General features: G+C 46.3%; 1 protein-coding gene across 2 annotated transcripts in view; it reads right to left on the bottom strand.

Annotated features, from left to right (window-relative positions):
- The window catches only part of LOC140392850 (ephrin type-A receptor 8-like), a 504,074-nt gene that overhangs the window by 256,330 nt on the left and 221,924 nt on the right, over nucleotides 1-25,820 (bottom strand). For both annotated transcript variants that reach the window (XM_072478582.1, XM_072478581.1), the window contains exon 2: nucleotides 11,874-12,029. In XM_072478582.1, the coding sequence (XP_072334683.1) occupies nucleotides 11,874-12,029 (156 nt within the window). The remainder of the gene's footprint in view (nucleotides 1-11,873; nucleotides 12,030-25,820) is intronic.

Raw genomic sequence — 25,820 nt, forward strand, 5'->3', positions numbered from 1 at the left:
GACTGATGTTCACATTTCTCCATCCTCTGATCTCTTTCCTGCTCTGACCTATAATTTTCTGATTGCCCTTATTCTTGTCAAATTAGATTAAATTCTCTTGTTCTGTATTTAATAATAATCTTTGTTAGTGTCACAAGTAAGCTTACGTTAGCATTGCAATGAAGTTACTGTGAAATGTCTCTAGTCGCCACACTAGGGCGTCTGTTCAGGTACACAGAGGGAGAATGCAGAATGTCCAATTCACCTAACAAGCATGTCTTTCGGGACTTGTGGGAGGAACCCGGAGCACCCAGAGGAAACCCATGCAGACACGGGGAGAACGTGCAGACTCCACACAGACAGTGACCCCAGCTAGAAATCGAACCCGGGCACCTGGTGCTGTGAAGCAACAGAGCTACCCACTGTGATACCATGCCACCACTTGTTAACATCTCCATGAGAACATTACTCCCGGCTCCCAGACGTGATCTCAATGTCCCAAGAACTTAAAACCTGCCATCCTGTGCCACCTCTACAGCCATACATTTACCTGCACTCTCTTCTATGTACCAGCACATGGCATTAGAGCATTCCCAAGATGATCCCTTTGAGATCCTGTTTCACCTTTGTCCCTTTGTATCATGGGTTCCACCATGGGTCGGTCATGACTTGTGGCAGACATATAGAACATTACAGCGCAGTACAGGCCCTTCGGCCCATGATGTTGCACCGAAACAAAAGCCATCTAACCTACACTATGCCATTATCATCCATATGTTTATCCAATAAACTTTTAAATGCCCTCAATGTTGGCGCGTTCACTACTGTTGCAGGTAGGGCATTCCACGGCCTCACTACTCTTTGTGTAAAGAACCTACCTCTGACCTCTGTCCTATATCTATTACCCCTCAGTTTAAAGCTATGTCCCCTCGTGCCAGCCATTTCCATCCGCGGGAGAAGGCTCTCACTGTCCACCCTATCTAACCCCCTGATCATTTTGTATGCCTCTATTAAGTCTCCTCTTAACCTTCTCTCCAACGAAAACAACCTCAAGTCCATCAGCCTTTCCTCATAAGATTTTCCCTCCATACCAGGCAACATCCTGGTAAATCTCCTCTGCACCCGCTCCAAAGCCTCCACGTCCTTCCTATAATGCGGTGACCAGAACTGTACGCAATACTCCAAATGCGGCCGTACCAGAGTTTTGTACAGCTGCAACATGACCCCCTGACTCCGGAACTCAATCCCTCTACCAATAAAGGCCAACACTCCATAGGCCTTCTTCACAATCCTATCAACCTGGGTGGCAACTTTCAGGGATCTATGTACATGGACACCTAGATCCCTCTGCTCATCCACATTTCCAAGAACTTTACCATTGGCCAAATATTCCGCATTCCTGTTATTCCTTCCAAAGTGAATCACCTCACACTTCTCTACATTAAACTCCATTTGCCACCTCTCAGCCCAGCTCTGCAGCTTATCTATATCCCTCTGTAACCTGCTACATTCTTCCACACTGTCGACAACACCACCGACTTTAGTATCGTCTGCAAATTTACTCACCCACCCTTCTGCGCCTTCCTCTAGGTCATTGATAAAAATGACAAACAGCAACGGCCCCAGAACAGATCCTTGTGGTACGCCACTTGTAACTGAACTCCATTCTGAACATTTCCCATCAACCACCACCCTCTGTCTTCTTTCAGCTAGCCAATTTCTGATCCACATCTCTAAATCTCCCTCAATCCCCAGCCTCCGTATTTTCTGCAATAGCCTACTGTGGGGAACCTTATCAAACGCTTTGCTGAAATCCATATACACCACATCAACTGCTCTACCCTCGTCTACCTGTTCAGTCACCTTCTCAAAGAACTCGATAAGGTTTGTGAGGCATGACCTACCCTTCACAAAGCCATGCTGACTATCCCTGATCATATCATTCCTATCTAGATGATTATAAATCTTGTCTCTTATAATCCCCTCCAAGACTTTACCCACTACAGACGTGAGGCTCACCGGTCTATAGTTGCCGGGGTTGTCTCTGCTCCCCTTTTTGAACAAAGGGACCACATTTGCTATCCTCCAGTCCTCTGGCACTATTCCTGTTGCCAATGATGACATAAAAATCAAAGCCAAAGGTCCAGCAATCTCTTCCCTGGCCTCCCATAGAATCCTAGGATAAATCCCATCAGGCCCCGGGGACTTATCTATTTTCAGCCTTTCCAGAATTGCCAGCACCTCTTCCCTACGTACCTCAATGCCATCTATTCTAATAGCCTGGGTCTCAGCATTCTCCTCCACAACATTATCTTTTTCCTGAGTGAATACTGACGAAAAATATTCATTTAGTACCTCTCCTATCTCTTCAGACTCCATACACAACTTCCCATCCCTGTCCTTGACTGGTCCTACTCTTTCCCTAGTCATTCGCTTATTCCTGACATACCTATAGAAAGCTTTTGGGTTTTCCTTGATCCTTCCTGCCAAATACTTCTCATGTCCCCTCCTTGCTCGTCTTAGCTCTCTTTTTAAATCCTTCCTTGCTACCTTGTAGCTATCCATCGCCCCAACTGAAACTTCACACCTCATCTTCACATAGGCCTCCTTCTTCCTCTTAACAAGAGATTCCACTTCTTTGGTAAACCACGGTTCCCTCGCTCTATGCCTTCCTCCCTGCCTGACCGGTACATACTTATCAAGAACACGCAGTAGCTGATCCTTGAACAAGCTCCACTTATCCAGTGTGCCCAACACTTGCAGCCTACTTCTCCACCTTATCCCCCCCAAGTCACATCTAATGGCATCATAATTGCCCTTCTCCCAGCTATAACTCTTGTCCTGCGGTGTATACTTATCCCTTTCCATCATTAACGTAAACGTCACCGAATTGTGGTCACTGTCCCCAAAGTGCTCTCCTACCTCCAAATCCAACACCTGGCCTGGTTCATTACCCAAAACCAAATCCAACGTGGCCTCGCCTCTTGTTGGCCTGTCAACATATTGTGTCAGGAAACCCTCCTGCACACACTGTACAAAAAACGACCCATCTAATGTACTCGAACTATATCTTTTCCAGTCAATATTTGGAAAGTTAGTCTCCCATAATAACTACCCTGTTACTTTCGCTCTTATCCAGGATCATCCTCGCCATCCTTTCCTCTACATCCCTAGAACTATTTGGAGGCCTATAGAAAACTCCCAACAGGGTGACCTCTCCTTTCCTGTTTCTAACCTCAGCCCATACTACCTCGGAAGATGAGTCCCCATCTAGCATCCTCTCCGCCACTGTAATACTGCTCTTGACTAGCAGCGCCACACCTCCCCCTCTTTTGCCTCCTACTCTGAGCTTCCTAAAACACCTAAACCCGGAACCTGCAACATCCATTCCTGTCCCTGCTCTATCCATGTCTCCGAAATGGCCACAACATCGAAGTCCCAGGTACCAACCCATGCTGCCAGTTCCCCTACCTTATTTTGTATACTCCTGGCATTGAAATAGACACACTTCAAACCACCTACCTGAACACTGGCCCCCTCCTGCGACATCAAATCTGTGCTCCTCACCTCTATACTCTCATTCTCCCTTACCCTAAAACTACAATCCAGGTTCCCATGCCCCTGCTGCATTAGTTTAAACCCCCCCAAAGAGCACTAACAAATCTCCCCCCCCAGGATATTTGTGCCCCTCAGGTTCAGATGTAGACCATCCTGTCTGTAGAGGTCCCACCTTCCTCAGAAAGAGGGGAAGTTATCCAGAAATCTGAATCCCTCCCGCCTGCACCATCCTTGTAGCCACGTGTTTAATTGCTCTCTCTCCCTATTCCTCATCTCACTATCACGTGGCACGGGCAACAACCCAGAGATAACAACTCTGATGGTTCTAGTTCTGAGCTTCCATCCTCGCTCCCTGGAAGCCTGCCTGACATCCCTGTCCCCTTTCCTACCCATGTCGTTAGTGCCTATGTGGACCACGACTTGGGGCTGCTCTCCCTCCCCCTTAAGGACCCGGAAAACACGATCCGAGACATCACGTACCCTTGCACCTGGGAGGCAACATACCAAACGTGAGTCTCTCATGCTCCCACAAAATCTCCTATCTGTGCCCCTGACTATCGAGTCCCCAATTACTAATGCTCTGCTCCTCTCCCCCCTTCCCTTCTGAGCAACAGGGACAGACTCCGTGCCAGAGGCCAGTACCCCATGGCTTACCCCGTCCCCCCCACAAGAATCCAAAGCGGTATACTTGTTTCTCAGGGGAACGACCGCAGGGGATCCCTGCACTGACTGCTTCTTCCCAGTCCCTCTTACAGTTACCCATCTATCTCCAATCTTTGGTGTAACTAATTCTCTAAAGCTGCTATCTATGACCCCCTCTGCCTCCCGAATGATCCGAAGTTCTTCCAACTCCAGCTCCAGTTCCCTAACTCGGTCTTGGAGGAGCTGGAGATGGCAGCACTTCCTGCAGGTAAAATCAGCAGGGACACTAACGGCATCCCTCACCTCAAACATCCTGCAGGAGGAACATTGCACTCCCTTCCCTGCCATCCCTCTAACTTTCTACCAAGATCTGGCTAACAACTAAATTTTAAAAAAAATTTAAATAATAATAATAATAAAATATGGTACTTACCTCACACCAAAGGGTCTTATTATTAGGTTAGAGGAGGAGGGCGGGTGGGAGACACTACACGTGTAGTGTCTCGGGTTTCCTCTCCACCAGAATTTATTGGTGAGGGACTTCCCAGAAGTCCGCGGTCATATCAGACACAGAGCGGAGAAAGGCTGAGGGGGTATATGATTGGGGGCTGGATTCTCAGCCCCGCCGCGCCACATTTCTGCCCCGATCCGCCGGCGGGATTCTCCGTTACGCCGGCCGGTCAATGGGGTTTCCTATTGTGGGGCAGCCCCACGCCGTCGGGAAACCCCCGGGCGCCGACAAAACGGAGAATCACACTGGCGGAGAATTCCGCCCGAGGTGTACAAGACTACGAGGGGTTTGGACAGGGTAATTAGGAAGGAGCTGTTCCCCTTGATTGAGGGGTCAATCAGAAAGGGACACAGTTTTAGGGTGAGGGGCAGGAGATTCCGAGGGGATTTGAGAAAAAGCTTTTTCACTCAGAGGGTGGTGAGAATCCAGAATTCACTGCCTGGGAAGGTAGTGGAGGCTGCAAACATTACAACCTTTAAAAAGCACTTGGGTTAGCACTTGAAACACCATCACATTCAAGAATATGGGACTTGTGCTGGAAAGTGGGATTAGCGTGGGTTTAGGGGTTGTTATGGTCGGTGCAGACTCGATGGGTTGAAGGGCGTTTTCTGGGCTATACGACTCTCTGACTCTCTATCACAATTCATGATAATAAATTTATTAGGCACCTTAAAGCATGAAACATTTCAATATCATAGAATAAATGGCATTGTTATGTAATGGTGTTTTGAACCGCTTAATGTGTATGAACATCTTAGTGCTGGAATTATTTTGGGCACCTTTCTGTTCACAGTTCTGGAGACATACTCGTAAAATGATTTAAGTAACTGAATCACGATTGAGATGTGAGATTACTGTTTTCTTGGCAGTCTAAATACATTCCTGACACTCCGATTGCATTTCTGACAGTCCGATTGTGTTCCTGACAGCCGGATTGCATTCCTGACAGTCCGATTGGATTTCTGACAGTCGGAATATTTTACGGACAGACAAGATTGCGTTCCTGTCAGGTGCACTGCGTTCTTGATTCGGAAAGTGTGTTTCTAACAGTTGGATCGCGTGCCTGGGATTGTGCTTTACCGTCTCCCACGCAAAAGTCCGAACAAGGGGCCTTGTCGGCATTTCACACTTCATCCAGATCTACAGAAATGTGGGAAAGTCAAAAATTGCATTGTTTTAAGTTATTTGTGGTTCTATTTCGCCTTTGAAAGGCTGAGTAGAAGATTTACTTTTTAAAACATACTGTGTGCTCCATTTTAAATGTTCCCTCTATTTATTTAATGTCCCAGCAAATTGAACAGATCAGCCACCTGCTCACAGACAGGCCTCAGTTAGGCTGCACTATATTGATCCACACCTAGTGACCCAACCGTTCTGTCTGCAACAAGCCTTGAAACACCGCTGGAACTTTCTCCAACAGTCCAGCTGGCATTAAAATAATTGAAACCCGACAGTGCAGAGGTCTGCACTGACCCTCTGAAAGAGCACCCTACCTAGGCCCACTCTACCACCCTATCCCCGTCATCATGTAACCTCGCCTAACCTGCACATCTTTGGACACTAGGGGGCAATTGATCATGGCCAATCCACCTAATCTGCACATCTTTGGACACTAGGGGGCAATTGATCATGGCCAATCCACCTAACCTGCACATCTTTGGACTGTGGGTGGAAACCGCAGACACAGGGAGAATGTGCAAACATCACACAGTCAACCAAGGTCGGAATCAAATGCACCCCTGGCGCTGTGAGGTAGCAGTGCTAACCACTGTGCCACCGTGCCGCCCCATTTGGAGCTAAATGGGTTGGGGGTAATCAAATGCAGATCTTTCAGTCTGCAGGGCAGGATTGTGGAGTGTTAACTACTCCTGTCAGACATCTCACGAGCGCCAGAGTGTCTCACTCCCCTCTCCTCGTTCTGACATGCCACCGCTGTATTGCTTCCACCGGAATGAAGATACAGTCTGTGACTGATCATATAATAAACGGTTATTATATTGCAATTTGATTAGTTGTGTATGCGAAGCGTGGATGAGAATAGAATGGACAGATTCATTTCAAATTGATCCGTAATGTGCATGAAATTGTTGGAGAAATGCCAGCGAGTTTATGGTAAGTAGATGCTAGTCCGACACTCAACTAAAGCAACTTAAATTGACTTATGTTAATAAGAGGAAAAATCCTGTCAGTCTGAGTTGACTGATTTCTCATTATTCTTCAACTAACCCAGGCCTGACTCACTTCTGAAGCTTAGGAAACCCTCTTCATGATGAGAATGCTTTGAAAACTGTGCATCATCTGATTTCCTTTAAGTGTGAAAGTGCTGTTAAAAAAAACACGCAAGAAATGAGAGAATCCGGCCGAACATTGGGATGTGGTGAAATTGATCATTCCTGGCATTGCAGGATGGGCAATAATGAATCAGTTTGTCTACGCTAATTTCAATCCCGGAGAAAATTGGCAAGATTGTTATGGTGCAGAAGAAGGCCATTCGCCCCATTGGCCCATGGTGGCTGCGCCGGATGGAAGAGAGAGAACAATTTACCATTGGCTGTTTTTCACAGTCTTATACTGAACTTTAATGCTGGAACAAATGTTTGCGCACTTTATATATATATATATATCTATATGTTTTTTGTAAACTTAGAATACCCAATTATTTTTTTTCCAATTAAGGGCCAACTTAGCATGGCCAATCCACCTATCCTGCACATCTTTGGGATGTGCGGGTGAGACCCACGCAGACACTGGGAGAATGTGCAAACTCCACACGGACAGTGATCCGGGGCCGGGATAGAACCCGGGTCCTCGGCAGCAGTGCTAACCACTGCACCACCGTGCTGCCCTAGTTTATACATATAATATATATATATATATATATATTAACACATTACATTTATTTATGTGGTTATAAGCAATATAAATTGTCATACTTTGTCTCAGGTGCCCTGATCTTCCTGGACAATACATGACTGCTTGAAAATGACTGGGCTGAAGTGCATTGAATTCTCCACTGCTGTCTCTTTGGAACTAACACTTGAATTCAGTCCCATATCCCACCTGGTTGACAATTATGCACCTTCTGAAGTCGCCTAGCCAACCCGTCAGCTGTACAAAATGTGACAAAGAATTACTGGGGGAGGCGATGGCGCAGTGGTATTGTTACTGGACTGCTAACCCAGAGTCCCAGGGTAATGCTCCAGGGACCCAGGTTTGAATCCCAACACAACAGAAGGTGAATTCAGAATTCAATATATTTTAAAAATCTAGAATTAGGAGGCTGATGATCACTATGAAACCATTGTCAAGTGTCGTAAAAACTTATCTGGTTCACTCATGTCCTTTAGGGAAGGAAATCTGTTGTCCTTACCTGGTCTGGCCTATATGTGACTCCAGACCCACAACAATGTGGTTGATTCTTAAAAGCTCTCTGAAATAGCCAAGCGAACCACTCAGTTTAAAGGCAATTAGGAATGGGCATCAAACGCTGGCCCAGCCAATGAGACCCACATCCCGTGAAAGAACTTTAAAAAAATCAGGTGTGGTTGTGTGAAAATGCTCCTGAGAAAATTGTATTGTAATTGAAAAGAAATTACAACTGGGTGGGACAGAATAATGGAGTTTCGAAGTTTGACAGATATTCTGATGGAATATTCCAACTGCACTGGGCTTGGAGCAAGCATTTATGCAAAAGTTTACGAGAAAAAAAATCAGACATGATGGGTGGCAGCAGTGGGCTCGATGAACTAAATGTTACTTTGATATTTTGCTGTGAACAATTCACTCAAATTAGTTATTGAATCTTACACAGAAACAGCTTAGAGCAAACTCCTACTGGCGTTGCTTTTTGTGTGAGCTGAATATTGAACACCATTCGTGTTATATTCTCTACTCTTTTTAATCACCTAGTTTTATTATTTATTATTTTTTATTTATTAGATCCACTAAAAAAGTTAACATTCAATGCAGCATAACAGAACGGATTTGGGAAATAAAGTTGTTCTGTATATTATGTTACGTGCTAGGAATTAATGTTCACAGCTGCACTTGAGCCTGTAGCAGGCTGCATGGCGATATGAAAGATAAAGGGTGCGATTTACCGGGGGAAAATAGGGCCCTGTTTTGGGCGCGAATAGTGGGCGGTTTCTAGGAGCTTGCAGCACCGAGAACGACCTCACTATCAAACGGGACTTTGTTTTTTGGGAGGGGAGCCTCTATGGGGAACTCCCTGTCGAGGCTGCACTTACCTTCATGACTTAGCTCGTCAGTGCAGGAAGAGATTGGGCGCTATTTTTAAATGCCACCCTGAACTCTTGACCCGTCACAGTGGTCTCCGGACCCCCCAACACCCCAATTTTCCAATTATGGGTACTCGAGCCCCCCTCACACCATCTCATAAGGGTAGGGCAACCCCCCAGGCCCGATCCCCGGCACGGTCAACCTGGCACCCAGGTACCTTGGCACTGCCAGCCTGGCACCCTGGCAGGGTGGCAGTGTTAGGGTGTCCAGGTGGCACTGCCGGGGGTGTCTAGGTGGCAGTGTGAAGATGCCAGGCTGGCATCATAATGCCAGGGTACCACTCTGCCCAGAGCCCAACCACACGGAGACCTTCAATCGCCTGGGAAACCACCCCAAGTGCCATTACGCCTGGCCCCTGTTTGTGGAAACCACTGCTAAGCGATGTCTCCCAGGGGTGGACATTCAATCCTGGGCCTTGGGATATTCTGGCACAGACATATTTAAGTGAAGCTAACTGTTCACTTAAATATGCAAATCTGGATCCTGCCCAGTGAGGGCGAGGTCCAGGTCGCGACATCTCATGGATCTTGTTAGATCTCGCAAGGTGTCCCGATAGTCACAAATCCCGCGAGAGTCAGGCACGACGAGGCCATACAATCATGCCAAAGAGTTTCTGATCTTTTGAAACCATTGTTGATTATCATAAAAACCCACTTGGTTCACTACTCCATTTTAGGTAAGGAAATCTGCCATCCTTACCCGGCCTGGCCTACATGTGACTCCAAATACACAGCAATGCGGTTGATCCTTAAACGGCCCCTCTGAAATGGACGAGCAAATCACTCAGTTCAAGGGTAATTAGGGATGGGCAACAAATGCTGACCCAGAGAGTGACACCTACATCCCATGAAAGAAAAATGAAAAAACATCAGCACTGACGGCTTACTGTTACTTTATTAAAGTGGTAGTGGGCAGCTTAAACCTCCTGATGATGGGCAGGACATGGGAGCTTCAATTGGCTACAATGTAAAACCTGACACCAACTTCCAGTTGCGTGGTGGTGGATTTGGGCACGTCCGGGTGGCTGCTCTGGAGCGGCGGCGAGGTCGCTGGTTTCATATTTCAGGTGCTGTTCCTCACATTTTGACAGCCATTTAAATCCGTCAACTGTGGGCAGTGTTTGAGCCAAGAGCTGCTGGATACAGGAGCAGAAGATCACCCTCCCTCTGGGCTCCTCGAGCAGCCACCATCGGCTGACAACCCCAGAACCAAAGGTGCAACCACTTCCAGTGCCTCCCCCCCCCCCCAACCTCTCCCCTCCCAACGGCTGGTCCAAAACCCCACAGAAAGTGCTCAAAGTTTCCTGGTCGCCAATGATCCTTAGCTGTGGCCTTTGGCAACGGACGTTACTGTGCGGCTGCCAGCCACTTGCTCAATCTGACTGGCTGCCGGGCATGAACCAGAATCAAAGAATGATAATGAAACAATGCCAGTTAATTGACATGATCTCTGCAGTGATGCCGCTTCCGGGTTTTGCTCCTGCCCACTGCCTCATTATTGGGGCTGAAGTATCAATGTTGGAGTGTTACCCCTGCTGGCATAAAGTTGAATGTTGAATTCCTGAAGTTAGACTCAGCTGGTGTCTGTCATCATTACTGTTCCCAACTTTTGTGTGGAAATGGAAAGGGATCCCAAAAAAAGAACTGTTGAAACAGGAACAAAATCCAAATCCAAATCATAAAGTAAAGCAGAATTGTCACAGCTGGTAGTGGGACCTTGGCTAAAATATGACAAGTATCCCTGCACTAAACTAGAAATGAAAAGGAAATGTTCATTCACTGTGGGTAAAGTGTTTCTGAATCTTCCAAAGATGTTGCTTATTCAGGCAGAACTTAGGTGACCTTGAAAGCACCTGGACGGACATTAGTTCAGAAGATGCGTCACGGACATAATAACAACACAATTTAAAATTTTCCCCAGAGCAGGTGGGGAAAGAGTTTAGCAAACTTAAAGTTAGGGAGTCGAGGGTGGAATGGATGGAGAGAAGAGACGGGAATAGAATGGGGGGTGAGGAGGGTTGAATGGGGGGAGGGTAGAATGGGGATAGGGGAGGGTAGAATGAGGGAGGCGAAGGCTGAATGGGGGAGGGTAGAATGGGGAGAGGGGTGGGTTGAACAGGAGGGGGAACAGAGGGTCGAAAGGAGGAGGGGAGGGTTGGATAGGGAGAGTGGCATGGGGAGGTTTGCTTCGAATGGGGGATGGGTCGAATTGATGGAGGGGAGGGGGTCGAATTGATGGAGGGGAGGGGGTCAAATTGATGGAGGGGAGGGTTGAATGGGGGAAGGGGAAGGTCGAATGGGGGAGTGGAGGGTTGAATGAGGGAGAGGAGGGTTGACTTGTGGTTTGAATTTTGGGAGGTGAGTCGAGAATCGAATGGGGGAGGGCTGAGTTGAATTGGGGAGAGATTTGAGGGCCAAATGGAGGAGGGCAGGGCTAAAGGGGAGGGGAGTCAATGGTCGAATGTGGAGGTGGGGAGGGTAGAATGGGGGAGGTGAGGGTCGGTAGGGAGGGGAGTCCAGGGTCGAATGGGGGAAGGGGAGAGTCGAATTGGGGAGGTGAAGGGCCGAAAGGGGGGGAGAGAAGAGTGGAGGGTCGAATACGGCATTTCCTTGGTCAGCCTTTTGTTGCTGCGAGTATTTATAAATGAGACTGGTGGAAAGGAGAGAGAAGCAGCAGGGCAATAAATCTGTGCAATCTGTTTGGGATTTACACATTTTTGAAGTGTTTGGCCATGGAGAGTTTGTCAGTGCGATGTAGAATATATCAAAAGGCCCAAATTAACGAAACAATATCAGCTGAACATCAGCAATTTCGCATCATTGATTGAATGAAAGAGGCAGAGACTGGATCGCAATTGTTAGCCAGCCCTGGTTATTTTACTCACTGGTACAGGGTGCAGAGAGAAGGTCAGAAGCAGATCGGTAATATTTGGTATCGCACTGGCAGAAGAGAGCAGCCATCATCTCAGAGTGGCTGTGAAGAGGGCATTTAGCACAGAGCTGGTCTCCAGAGCTCGATTTGAAGAATCCAGGCTCGCAGGCTGAAATAAAATTAAATGTATATCACAATATCATCCTTTGACAAAACCACCAATCACCTCAATTACCCATTTCAATCAATCTCAGAACACTTTCTGCTTCAAAAGGCTGCTGCATTTTCATTGATTAATTAACATTTTATCAGAGTAGCAAGTCTGTGGAGACCTGTGAATAATTTGTATCTCCATTATGTATTTAAACAACACGCTGATTCCATTGATGATTGTTTAAATCTCCACAGGGCTGAGCATGTGTTCCTTTAAGTCTGCTCCGTACTGCAAGTTACTGTAGGCCGAGCGTGGGAGTCAAAAAGGGGAGTGGATTCACACGGAGGTAACACTGGCTGACTTCAGCAGTGCATGGCTCAGAGTAAATTTTGAAAAGAAATTCCATTAAAGGGGCAATTTAGTGTGGCCAATCCATCTTTGGGTTGTGGGGGTGAGACCCATGCAGACACGGGGAGAAGGTGCAAACTCCATACGGACAGTGACCCGGGGCCAAGATCGAACACGGGCCCTCGGCGCCGTAAGGCAGCAGTGCTAACCACTTCGTCACCGAGCCACCCAGACTCAGAGTAAATGGGACACACTCCAACTCAGCCAGCCAGGCCATGTCACAAGGCAAAACAATTTATTCTCTCAGCCTCCGATAAATCCCCGTGAGATTAAGGAATTTCTAGATAGTCGATTTTTCCAATCCCCAGCCCAGTGGTACAGAACTCTAAAGGGGGGTGGGGGGTGGGAAGGGGGTGGGGAGGGAGGTAGGGGGGGGGGGGGGGTGGGGGTGGGGGGGGGGGGGGGGGAGAGGGTTAAACCTGGAAGAAAGATGGAGAGGGTGCTCAGGCACATCAGTAACCACCGCTGAACACCAAGGCTCACAATGTTAACTCCAGCCACGTCTTCACCAGATGGATAATCCACTACTGTAGAAATGAGGCAGAGGCTTTATTAACCTATTTTAAATTCCACTAACCCTCTCTGTTGGGAATGATTGGAATACCAGTGGGGTACGATGGAAAATCATGCAGTTCTGTAGCTACCTGGAAAGATAGGATAGTTGATGGGATCACCTCTGGGCTATTTCGGGGGGAGGGTGGGGTGGGGAGGATTTGAATTTGAGGGTGAGGGAGTGAGCCCATGGATGGGGAAATCTAAGAGAAGTATAATAAACATAACTATTGGGGACTTTTCAGGCCTTGGCTCTTCTTCCCGCCATGCTAACCTGGTTTAAAAACATTTTCCCACCCTGGCCATCAGTTAAAAGCGCAGTCAGGGCCCAAAGCCGTCATCAAAACTTCATATGTGTGTGCAATGTAAACATAAAACGCTGGATAAACTCAACAGGTCTGGCAGCATCTGTGGAGATCGAAACAGAGTTCACAGTCGCTGGGAGCAGAGTTGAATTGAGTCCAACGTCTTAACCACTTGGCCATCTCACTTGTGCGAGACAGTGACAGAGTATTAAAACATTTTTTTTAGAGTATCCAATTATTTTTTTTTCCAATTAAGGGGCAATTTAGCGTGGCCAATCCACCTAACCTGCACATCTTTGGGTTGTGGAGGTGAAACCCACGCAGACATGGGGAGAATGTGCAAACTCCACACGGACTGTGACCCAGGGCCGGGATTCAAACCCGGGTCCTCAGCGCCGCAGTCCCAGTGCTAACCACTGCGCCACATGCCGCCCTTGACAGTAACAGAGTTAACGGTTCAAGTCCGTACAACCCTGCTATGGACTCAAAATGTTAACTCTGTTTCTCTCTCCACAGATGCTGTCAACATTTTCTGTTTTTATTTCAGATTTCCAGCATCTGCAGTATTTTGCTTTTATACACATGCGGCGCCTGCTCTTGGAAGCTGCTTTTTATCATCTGAACAGGTTAAAATTGAGAACACTGAAAGCTCTCCGCATGGTACCTGGCTGATTTCAACAGGCCTCACAGCGCAACAGTAGGATTACGACTGTCCCCCTCCATGAAGCTGTCCTCCCTGACGATGAAGACAAGCATAATGGAGATTTCAGGGAACAGAAACTTTCCTCCCAGTTCCACAAGACAATCAATCAAACAGCTCCCCTCCACCGGCTGTGGTAACTTGGGCAGGCATCGGAAGAGGAACAGGCTGTTCCCCAGGGTTTGTGATTAAACCAGTAACCATAGCGATGAGACAAAGCTTCTGACTTGTGCCAGTTTTGATCTGAGAACGGCTGTCCTGGTCGGGGGAAAGTTGGAACGGTTTGATTTTGCTTTGAAAGATTACGAGTTGCATATCTCTGATCCTGAATGGAAGACTAACGGCAGGTGATCAGTCAGTGCCTGGGTTCTGTTTTCACAATCTGCGGATCAATTATTCATGAGAAGAGTCAAAATATTTAAACTGCAGCAAACAACTCAAAATGATGGGGGGAGGAATCGCTGGCTGTTTGATTTGTGTTGTGTGCGATTGATGGATGCACAAAGCTTCCTCCTGTCATCTCCACATGGCGGTCAGGGAACAGACTGAAACATCAGTCATAACCAGCTCCTCACTTTCACTACATTACATTCCCACAAACCAAAGAAGATTCAGGCGCAGGTTGGGAGAGATACATTCTCATTGGCCAAGATTTTTAGAATGGCAGGGTCATCCTTCCCGCCATCTGAAAAGTTGGCAGAGAACACATCTCCGCTGGTACTGCCCACCCCGCAGCGACTTCACATTCCAACGACCATTAACTGGCTTGAGACAAACCTTCCACCCCTCGCTTGTGAGGAAGTTTGGCCTCCAAGGCTGCAGTGGACAGAGCCAAAATCCAGGGAGTCCAGGACCAGGTAAGTGTGGGAGCTCAGGGTGGGAAGGGGGAAGTGAGGCCCAGAGGAGTGGGCGGAGGGAGCAGACGTGTTGGTAAGCTGGTGATGGGTGGGGGCTAGGGAGCCCCCGTTGGAGTCAGACCTTTCGAAGGGTGCGCGATGTTAAAGCAGGGCTGCTAATTGAGACAACCCCCATCCCTGAACTGCTCCCCCCAGCCTGAAAATTAAGGCTAGGTGGGAAACGCCTCTTAAGTGGACAATAATTGGCCATTTCAGGCTTTGATTGATACAAAGGTCAGTTGCAGGCCTGAACTTCGCCTGTGCAAGCGGAATATTTTCATCCCAGAAAGTGTATGGTGACCCTCCCTTCCCCCTCACTGAGAAAAACCGAGTCATTCTGGAAGGCAGAGCAAAGATAAACATTTTAAGACACAAGGGAACATGGCAAGGCTGAATGGCATTTATTTTAATGCAAGGAATCTTACGGATAAGGCAAGTGAACTGAGAGCATTGATTAATATTTGAGAGTTTATTGCTATCACAGGGACTTGGCTGAAGGAGGGACAGGACTGGTAGCTCAATAGTCCGGGATATAGAATCTTCATGGTGGGGGTGGGGGGGGGGGGTTAAAGGAGGAGTCAATTACTGCAGTGAGGAGAGATGACCTGAAAAGTGTGAAGTGATGGATTTTTTTGGAGGACTAACAATGCAAGGAAATGCACAATGAATGGTAGGACGCTCGTAAGTCCAGAGGAGCTGAGGAATCTTGGAATTCACATCCATAGATCTCTGAAGGCAGCAGGACAGGTAAATAAGGTGGTTAAATGGCATATGGAATACATGCCTTCATTAGCTGTCTTCCAAATTGAACCTTCTCCATTTTGGTTGGTCACAAGCCAGGGTCACCCATGAATTGTTGAGTACGTTTGACGTCTTCAGGGATACTTTGAGGACATCCCTAAAGTGATTCAACTGTCCTCCTGTACCTGCAGCTGGGCTCTGAGTCGAGCAGTTGCTTCAGGAGTCCGGCTCAGACATACAAGTGACATGTCCTGCCTAGCAGAGCAGGTTCTGAGTCATTAGTCCCTCAATACTGGGCAAGTTGGCTTGGGAGAGGATGCGAAGACTACCTTTCCTGTCACCGGATTTGGAGCATCTTGTAAAGGGCTTTAAGGTGCCTGCTGTGGGTTGCCCAGTTTGAGTTAGCTTCCAACAAGGTACCCCAGAAGCAAGGAGCTTTCACAGAATCCACTGGGGAAAGGACGATACGCAGGGACAGAAAGCAGGTTCCAGAAACTATAGAAGAAAGTCCCAGAAACCAGACAGATGGGCGGAAGCAAATTCCAAGAAACGCTTCTGGTCAAAGAAGCAAAGAACAGGAATCTCGGGGGGGAGGGGTGGGGATATCCTGTTCAGTGAAATCAAGAGTGAGGGTCAGAGAGAGAGAGATGAAATGAAATGAAATGAAAATCGCTTATTGTCGCAAGTAGACTTCAATGAAGTTACTGTGAAAAGCCCCTATTCGCCACATTCCGGCGCCTGTTCGGGGAGGCTGTTACGGGAATTGAACCATGCTGCTGGCCTGCCTTGGTCTGCTTTCAAAGCCAGCGATTTAGCCCTGTGCTAAACAGCCCCTAAACAGATTCCATGTTAAATACAGGGCTGTAAAGTGTAGACTTGGAGATATCGGCTTGCAAGAAGCCAGAGATCCAATGCGACCCAAAGGTTAATACAGTCTGTGAAACAGTGATGTGCAAGATTGCATGGGAGCTTGAGTGCCTGTGACAATCCAGAGCAGAGGAATATCAAAAGGAGAGGTGGAAACCCCAGAGTTGGATCCTTGATGAAGGCATCCAAAAGTAAGCGTCCTTTGGGAGAAGATTCCAAGGCACAAAATTCAAGAGCGGAGATTGGAAACCCTTGTGTGGAAGTCAGAGTTCCAGCGAGATCAGTTAGCTCACAGTGAGGCAAACTTTGAGGGGGAACTGATGAGAAATCAGCAGAAGTTGTTTAGATGGAGTCTGCCGCTCTGTTTGAGGGTGACCATATTTCAGCTGTTGGTTTACATGGGCTGTGTACCTCCTGTGAATATTAGAGGAGAAGGTAGATTATTGTAGCTTGTGTTATCCTTACAAATCTATATATATTTGTAATGTTATAGCTGTGATGAATAACCTCAGCTGGTACAGGAATTGAACCTGCGCTGTTGGCCTCACTCTGCATCATGAACCAGCTGACTAGCCAATTGAACTAAGTACAGCAGTAATATTAGTTCGGGATCGTAACACTATTGAGTTTAGTCTCACACGAGAAACCTCTGATGACGGTCTCAATGTTTAAGCGCTTCAGAAATGTGACTGGAGGAGGGATTTAGAGAGGCTGCTGCTTACCTCATCCTGTCCAGCACGATTCTTGGGCGGGATGGGTTCTCCGGTCTACAAGTTGTGTTTTCCTGCATGGAGCGCCCCTGCCGGCAGCGGGATTCTCCATTCCCACAGCTGGGCAATGGGGTTTCCCATTGTGGCCACCCCACGCCGTCGGGAAACCTGGGGGGTGTGCTGCCGGTGGACTGGAGGAGCCCACCGACGGAGAATTCGGCTGCTTATTTGGTAAGACCCTGAAGCTGTCTAAGCAGTTGCCAAATTGGAGATGAGGGAATGTTCCTTTAACCATTAAATTAAAAGCAAAATACTGTGGCTGCTGAAATAAAATGAGAAAATGCTGGAAAAATCCAGTAAGTCTGGCAGCATCAGTGAAGAGAAACAGAGTTAATGTTTTGAGTCTGAATGATTCAAGCTGAATCAACTGGAGATATTAAAAACACCATTTCAATTAACGGCACTTACAGAGTACAAGAGATAGAACGTAAGCATTAAAGAGTCATCAGCGTACTTTGCATGAAAAAAGACGGCTTTGCATTATTAAGTGGCAATTATATGAAATTGAAGACAGAAAAAGTATTTTCATAATTATCTGTGTTGTGCGACCAGCGATCAATGCATTTTCCAAGTAAACCCATTACCTATGATCTCTGTGTATCTACTGCATAATTCATAAAATAATGACTGCATTATCTTAAAAGCTGCAGTGGGAGAGAGGGAGTGTAAATGAGTGTTTGCTTTGACAACTTAATCAACGCAATTTAGTCACAATTGTCTTTTGCTTGAAGGATTTGCTTATTAAATACTCTGTACGTTGGTAATGTTCCATGTAAACTCTGGCCCTAGTCAAGACTTTAAAATGCTGACACAAGATTAGAATCAGTATTGCAACAATGGATCATAATATTGAGGCAAATATTTGGACAACATATCTGCTTGTTGAAGAGTCGCAGATTTTAAAAGCTTGCTTGGCAGCTTACGGTATGTGTGTGTGTGTGTGGAGCCGGCTGATAGATGTGCACAGATTTGATGCAGGGTTGCTCGTGATTTGCTTTTCTCTGTGTGAGGAAAGAGGCTTTGTTTGCAGCATCACTGTTTGCTTGGGGGCATTGGGGCTTTCACAGTGGCTGGTGTTAAGCGCAAGCAATCGTTCAGCCTGTGCACAAGATGGTGGTTTTGTTTTGGCATGGGTTTGGAGATTGGAGCACGAGAGCAGGGCTGTGGGTTCACCTGGATACTGCAGAAGCGATTATCAAACAATGTTTGACACGGAACCAAATAAATAATAATAACCGCTTATTGTCACAAGTAGGCTTCAATGAAGTTACTGTCAAATGCCCCTGGTCACATTCCAGAGCCTGTTCGGGGAGGCAGGTACAGGAATTGAACCCACGCTGCTGGCCTTGATCTGCATTACAAGTCAGCGATTTAGCCCACTGTGCTAAACCAGCCCCTGTAGAAGAGCAAGAGTCTTTTCATAGAAGTAGGTTTTAATTAATGGCTGGCCCTCTCCGGCTTTTGGTATTCCCTGTTGCCAACGGCAACCCACCACCACCAGTGGGCTTCCTGGCGGCGTGGGGTGGCTTCAATGGGAAATCCCAGCGGGAGCAGAGAATCCCGTTGCCAGCGAACTGTGTGCCGCCGAGAGACACACGGCCAGGGGAATCGGAGAAGCCAGCCGAATATTTTTAAAATGGAGATGAAAGGCAAAGAGGTGAGAATTCCAAGCCTAGGGCACAGACAGCTGAGGGCACAGTCCCACAAAGTGTGGAGCAAATAAAATTAGAGATGCACAAGAGGCGAGAATTGGAAGAAAGTAATCATTTTGGAGGCCAATGGGGCAAGAAGAGGTAAATGGGAAAGAGGCCATGGAAGCATTTGGAAACACTGATTAGCATTTTTAAATGGGGCAATGCTGCACGGAGAGTCAGGGTGGGTCAGCAGGCAATGGGAAGGTGAGTGAACCCGACTTGGTGTGGTTTTGGATATGGAGAGCAGAGATTTTGGATGAGCTTCAATTGGTGGACGGTGTGAGGTTATAGAATTACGACAGTGCAGAAGGAGGCCATTCGGCCCATCAATTCTCCACCAACCCTCTGAAAGATCACCCTACCTAGGCCCATGTCCCCACCCTATCCCTGCAATCCAACCTAACCTTTTGGACACGAAGGGGCAATTTATCACGGCCAATCCACCCAACCTGCACTCCTTTGGACTGTGGGAGGAAACCGGAGCACCCGGAGGAAACCCATGCAGACACGGGAGGAAAGTGCAACCTCCACACAGAGAGTCACCCAAGGCCAAAAATGAACCCGGGTCCCTGGCACTGTGAGGTAGCAGTGCTAGCCACTGTGCCACCGTGTTGCCCAGAATGTGTGGGAATTGGTGAGTATCGAGGTAATAAAGGTGTGACTGAATGAGGAGGGTTTCAGCAGCAGATGAACTGAGGCAGAGGTGGAGACAGGTGATGTTACAGAAGGGGAAGTGGGTGGTATATGTCCCGAAGCCCATCCCGGGGTCAAATAGGATGCCAAGGTTACAAACTGTCTATTTCAACCTTCCCAGCCAGGGAAAGGGATGGATTCAGTGACTGGGTAGCAGTGTTTTTAATGGGAACCAAAGGCAATGGCTTTGCCTTTGCAATATTTAATTGGAGCAAAGTTATACTCAGTTAAGAAGCAGTGTGGCAAATCAAATGCAGTGGCGGCAACAAAAGAAGTGTTGTTTTGTAGAGCTGAGTGTCATCAGCGTACATTGTGTTTTTATATGACGATGTCCTAAACTCCCTTCACTGCTGGCCGGGGGGAGAAAGTAGCAACTTGCATTAATATCATGCTCAATTAGGCCCAACAGATTATTTAGAGGTGCAGTCACTGTTGTTAGGATAAACATAGCACTTCATTTTCTTGCAGTAAAGTGCTTCTCGCAATAGGTGGGTGGCACGGTGGCGCAGTTGTTAGCACTGCTGCCTCACAACCAGGGACCCGGGTTCGATTTTGGCCTTGGGTCACTGTCTGTGTGGAGTTTGTACTTTCTCCCCGTGCCTGCATGGATTTCCTCTGGGTGCTCCGGTTTCCTCCCACAGTCAAAAGATGTGCAGGTTATGTGTGTAGTGAATTGCATCCGTGTATATATACAAGGGGTTAATGTAAATACACTATAACTAAGTAACCACTAGAGGGAGCACCAGAGGTGTCATGATATGCAGTCAAGCAAACAATGGGTCATTAGAACAGGACACAACCAATGGGTAATCAGGACACCCAAAGGTGGCATTACCACAAGGGGGCACTACACGACTCATATAAAATGGACAAGGCACACAGGCTCTGCCTCTTCCACTGGCAGAAACCAAGAGAGCAGGAAAGGGCTGATTATCAGCAACATCACACCCTAGCAAATGGTCGAGAGCAAGCTTGTATAGTTAGCAGAGTAGACTGAGTTACTAGAGGCAGATTAGCAGAGTGTTGAACTCATTTAATTGTTCAATAAATACGTTCAACTTATCTCCGAGTGTGGAGCATCATTCAGCAGAGCCGACATCAAGTAGCAGCTTATGGGGTAACATAACACAACATGGTAGAGAAGTGACTGGTCAATCTCTCTAGTTCAACTCAGTAAGGTTAGAGGCAACCAGCTACCGAATCCAGCTCGATGGACAAGATTCAGGCTCCTAATCCTCAGGACCACTGGTAATCTTAGTGCTAACTGGCGTTCGTTCAAACAAAAATTCCAACTTTGTGTGGAAGCATCCGACCTGAATGGCGTGACTGATGGTCAGAAGATAGCTCTTCTACTCACCACCGCGGGTGACCATGCGATAGAGATCTTCAACTCGTTTCAATACTCAGAAGGGCAGGACAGAACGAAATACCAGACCATCCTGGACAAATTCGACAGCCACTGTGAGGTGGACACGGACAAAATATTCGAACGCTACATCTTCAAGCAAAGGATGCAAGGTAAAGATGAATCCTTCAATAGTTATCTAACTAACCTTAGGCTGCTAGCACAATCCTGCAACTTCGGTGACATAACTGACTTCATGATCAGAGACCAAATCGTTTTTGGTGTCCACTCTGATGCTCTGCGAGAGCAATTGCTGAAAATCAAGCATATGACCTTAAAAGTCGATATTGAAACGTGCACTGTGAATGAGCATTCACAAAATCACTACTCACAATACAAAAATGCTGAGAGTGAAAAACAAGCCTCCCACGAGGTGGAGAATGTTCAGGCCATCTCCCGGATGCAGCGCCTGCACATTGCCGATGGCAGCCATTTTGCGCACTGATCCCGGGGCCCGGGAATACGAAACGGCCGAGAACCGCACCACGCATGAGCAGTTTACGAAAAAGCGCATAGTAAAGGAAAAGCGATTTGTGCATGCACAATCAATTCCTACCCTTTACGTCACAAGCGTCATGGCATTACAGGCCCCGGACCACGCCCACTTAAAGGGGAAATGTCCGAAATTTTTTTAAAAGAGTTTTAATTCAACAAAACACAATTCTTTCACCTCGAAAGACAGAACAATGCCTGAACTTCTACCAGCAGTTGAAAATAACCTCCTCAGCACCCTGGAACATGCAGTTTGCACCACCCGAAGTGAAGAGCACAATGACAAATCCGAAACCAAAGATGATTTGTTTATCGAAGAATACTATTCAGACAAGGCTGAGTTATTTGGATATGATGATCATAAAAGCATCAGCGCCACGGTTGAAAAGCTCAACACGACTCTACTCATGATAAATGAATCCAATACCATGATGCAATGGCAGATCGTCGATACATTGGATGACAGCAATCTGTCAAATATCCAAGAAAACAATGCCACACAGAGAGTACTGAATGACTCCGTTGAGAGAGCACAGATCGACTCCACAGCGAGACCAATGCACTACTCCACACAGAGAGTGATGAAAGACTCCACAGAGAGAGTGATACAAGTCTCCACAGAGAGCTCGTTGACAGACTCCAAAAGTCTGACAGACAAAGACTCCATAGCGAAGTCCATGCATGAATAGGACCATGAAGGTCTATCAACCTTATCTGAGCAACCAGCAGCAGACTATGAACGTCTACCAAGCTCACGCGAACAACAAAAAGACTATGAAAGTCTACCAAGCTCACGTGAACAAGAAGACTATGAATGTCTACCCACTGTATGTGAGACAAGTAACTAAGAAATCACAATTCCCATACAAGATGTGCAAGATTACAGCGAGACTGACCGATCTCAGCTCGTATGTACAGAAGCACTGAACAATCAAAGTTTAGAAGGGGCTTTAGTTGGCGGATTAGTTGCCTTAATACCCTGTATTCATTTTAACCAGCTGCTTGACTATATTTCATGGAAATAGGCACTTGGCAAAGCATGATGGATATTTAGCCTTATTTTTAGTCAAGAAGTTCTGTATGCAACAGTCAGAAGGTCACACAATGTAAACAAGCATACAGCTGCACATTGTTTTGCTGACAGCAGGCAATTATTATTTTTCTTATGCGAGGAACTCCAGGCCTGTTATTAAACTCTAACTCCGGCCTGCTCGCTTTTCTGTCTTTTTGCTAATCTAAAGAATGCTTTTTGTCCTAGATATTGCTTACTATGTCATATAAATTGCTTGCCTTGCCTTTGTAAAGCGGGAACATTTGGAATGACTGTGGTCCCTCTAATCCCCCCACGAACTTTGTGTTAAATAAAGGACCTTTGGTGAAAACTCGAAGTGCTGACATATAATGTCTTCAACACAAAGTGAAACTACTCTTGAACCCAGTGAGACCACGTCAATTAAAACCTCATCTACTCTAACCCATCCACAAGAAAATTAAATCTTGAAGATTTTGACTCCAGAAGAGGAGCATCAAGAAACCAAAGATGATTCAAGTGAACCAGAAATGACTCCAGAAGGGGAGCACCAAGGAGTAAACGAGGAATCACATCAACCACAAATGACTGATGTCACCAAGAACAATGCAACATCAGATCACTCACACAATCCTCAAGAAGAAACGCCAATGAAACATCAGATACCGCAAAGGACACTGACACAAATAACTTTCAGAATGACTCAAATTATCCACACGGAACAGTCATTGAGCGCAACAAGAACAATAAAAACCACAAGAAGCACAACAGAAACAAGAACAACAACAGCAACAACAAGCACGACAAAAACAACAACAATGAAACAACAACTTGTACAACATGGTACAACTCTGCACAGGAAGGACAATGTAACTGCACAGCTCCAAACAATGGCAAGAGTACAAACATACCATGGCATGACAACGAATCTCGCAAATTCACATTTGCTCCACTACAAACAAGCAAACCAGGTTTCAAGGTAGATGACATACAGCATCAATATCGCAATCACAGAAAAAAGTCCAGGTCAGACAACAAAGATGACATACGGAATCGCTATCACAATCATAGACAAAAAAGTCTAAATCAGACAACAAAGTGATTCGACCATTCAAACACCTCATGATGACTTCCTGGTTACTTAAACACAAGAACACTGACGACGTTCACAAAGAAATGACAACATCGCCATAACCACTTAAACATCAGAAGAAGAAAGCGACTCAACCGAACAAATTCATAAAGTTTGGACTCATAAATTTTTTAATTAAGATTAGACTCATAAATATTAATTGGCTTTGTATAATCATCAATATCATCACAACTTGTACGTGTCATCATTTATCTACATGCTTTGTACAATTTTCTTTCACAAATTACAGAAAATATGTAACAAGAAAAAGGGGGGATGTAGCGATTATGCATCACTGTATATACACAAGGGGTTAATGTAAATACACTACAACTAAGTAACCAGTAGAGGGAGCACCAGAGATGTCATGATATGCAGAGACGCAACCAATGGGTCATTACAACAGGACACAACCAATGGGTAATCAGGACACCCAGAGATGGCATTACCACAAGGTGGCACTACACGACCCATATAAAGAGGACAAGGCACACAGGCTCTGCCTCTTCCACTGGCAGAAACCAAAAGAGCAGGACAGGGTTGATTATCAGCAACATCACACCCTAGCACATGGTTAAGAGCAAGCTTATATAGTTAGCAGAGTAGACTGAGTTACTAGAGGCAGATTAGTAGTGTCAAACTCATTTAATAGAAGAGCATTGTTAATCGTTCAATAAATACGTTAAATTTATCTCCGAGTCTGGAGCATCTTTCAGCAGAGCCTACATCAAGTAGCAGCGTAACACAACAATGTGGATTGGCCATGATAGAGTGCCCCTTAGTGTCCAAAGATGTGCAGATTAGGTGGGTTCACAGGAATAAGGTGGGGAGTGGGCCTAAGTACCTGGAGCCGAGGACCCTCTTTCAGAGAGTTGGTGCAGACGGAATGGGTTAAACGGCCTCTTTCTGCACTGTAGAGCTTCTAGTCTAAGGATTCATAGAAAAGTGATTGTCAACGTCAGTAAATGAGTGGACATTATGAGTGGTCTTCCTTCATCTCAGTGGGCTGCAAGATTGAAATCGGGACTTGTTCGCTAACCATGGCCCCATGAATAAAATTAAATATATGCCTAATACATTTAATATACGCCTAATATTCCATAACTAGTTCCAGAAAATGTTTAATCATTTATATATTAACAGAACTGTCAACAACCTCAAAAGGTAAAAACAAAATGAATATTTAGACTCTGGACGCAGAGGGAGTGCACGACTCTCACAGTCAATGTTGTGAGCAATCAGCACACACGTCACATCAGTTATCCCTGTTTTACATGTGCATCACTTCAGTCACACCAGGAGGAAAAAAACTACACAGCCGGAAATCAGCGGAAAGCCGCAACCCTGCGCGTGGGTAACGGTCAACAAAATGTCTCGTGGGGCCGCACTCAGAACCAAGGCGAGCCACCTGTGACCATTGCAAACCAGCCACCATGTATAGAATAACCATTACATTAAGGGAAGAATGTTGATCTGGGCACACAGAGAACTCCCCGTTCTTATATAGATATCACTGAGGGATGTTTACCATCCATTCGAATCACTGGAAGAGTGATTTAAAATTAACCTCGCCCAAAGGGCAGCACCTGAGACAATGCAACATTCCATCAGGACTGCGCTGACGTGCCAACCTAAATTTAAATGCTCAACTCACAACTTTCTGATGAGTATTTTGCATTTCAAATGAGTCAGGATGTCTGCTGTTGTATTTTGATTGGACTGGCTGCAGAATGACCGCTGAGACGTTTATGTGTTGAAACAATAACTGGTTAATTGGATAAGCCGGAACTAAATACGGATATACATGACAAAGTGTCACTCTGCTGAGCACAAAAGCATTCTCCCTCTCGACTCCTGAACATGTGTGTCTCTCACAATGTCATATGGGCGGTGCTGTTTACACAGTCTCAACCCTAATACTAGATCACTATAATACTATTAACCCTCTCAACCCTAATACTATATCACGGACATTCAGATTTCTTCCTATGCTCACGTTTTACAGCAAAATGTCGCTTTCTCTCCAACCCTCTCCCACCCCCTCTCCCTTTTCTTGGTGTTCCTATTACACTACCATTTGAATTGCCAATACATCCAGATTTTTCCAAGATATCCTGAAAA

The sequence above is a fragment of the Scyliorhinus torazame genome, chromosome 16 (assembly GCF_047496885.1).
Source record: "Scyliorhinus torazame isolate Kashiwa2021f chromosome 16, sScyTor2.1, whole genome shotgun sequence".
Classification (NCBI taxonomy): domain Eukaryota; kingdom Metazoa; phylum Chordata; class Chondrichthyes; order Carcharhiniformes; family Scyliorhinidae; genus Scyliorhinus; species Scyliorhinus torazame.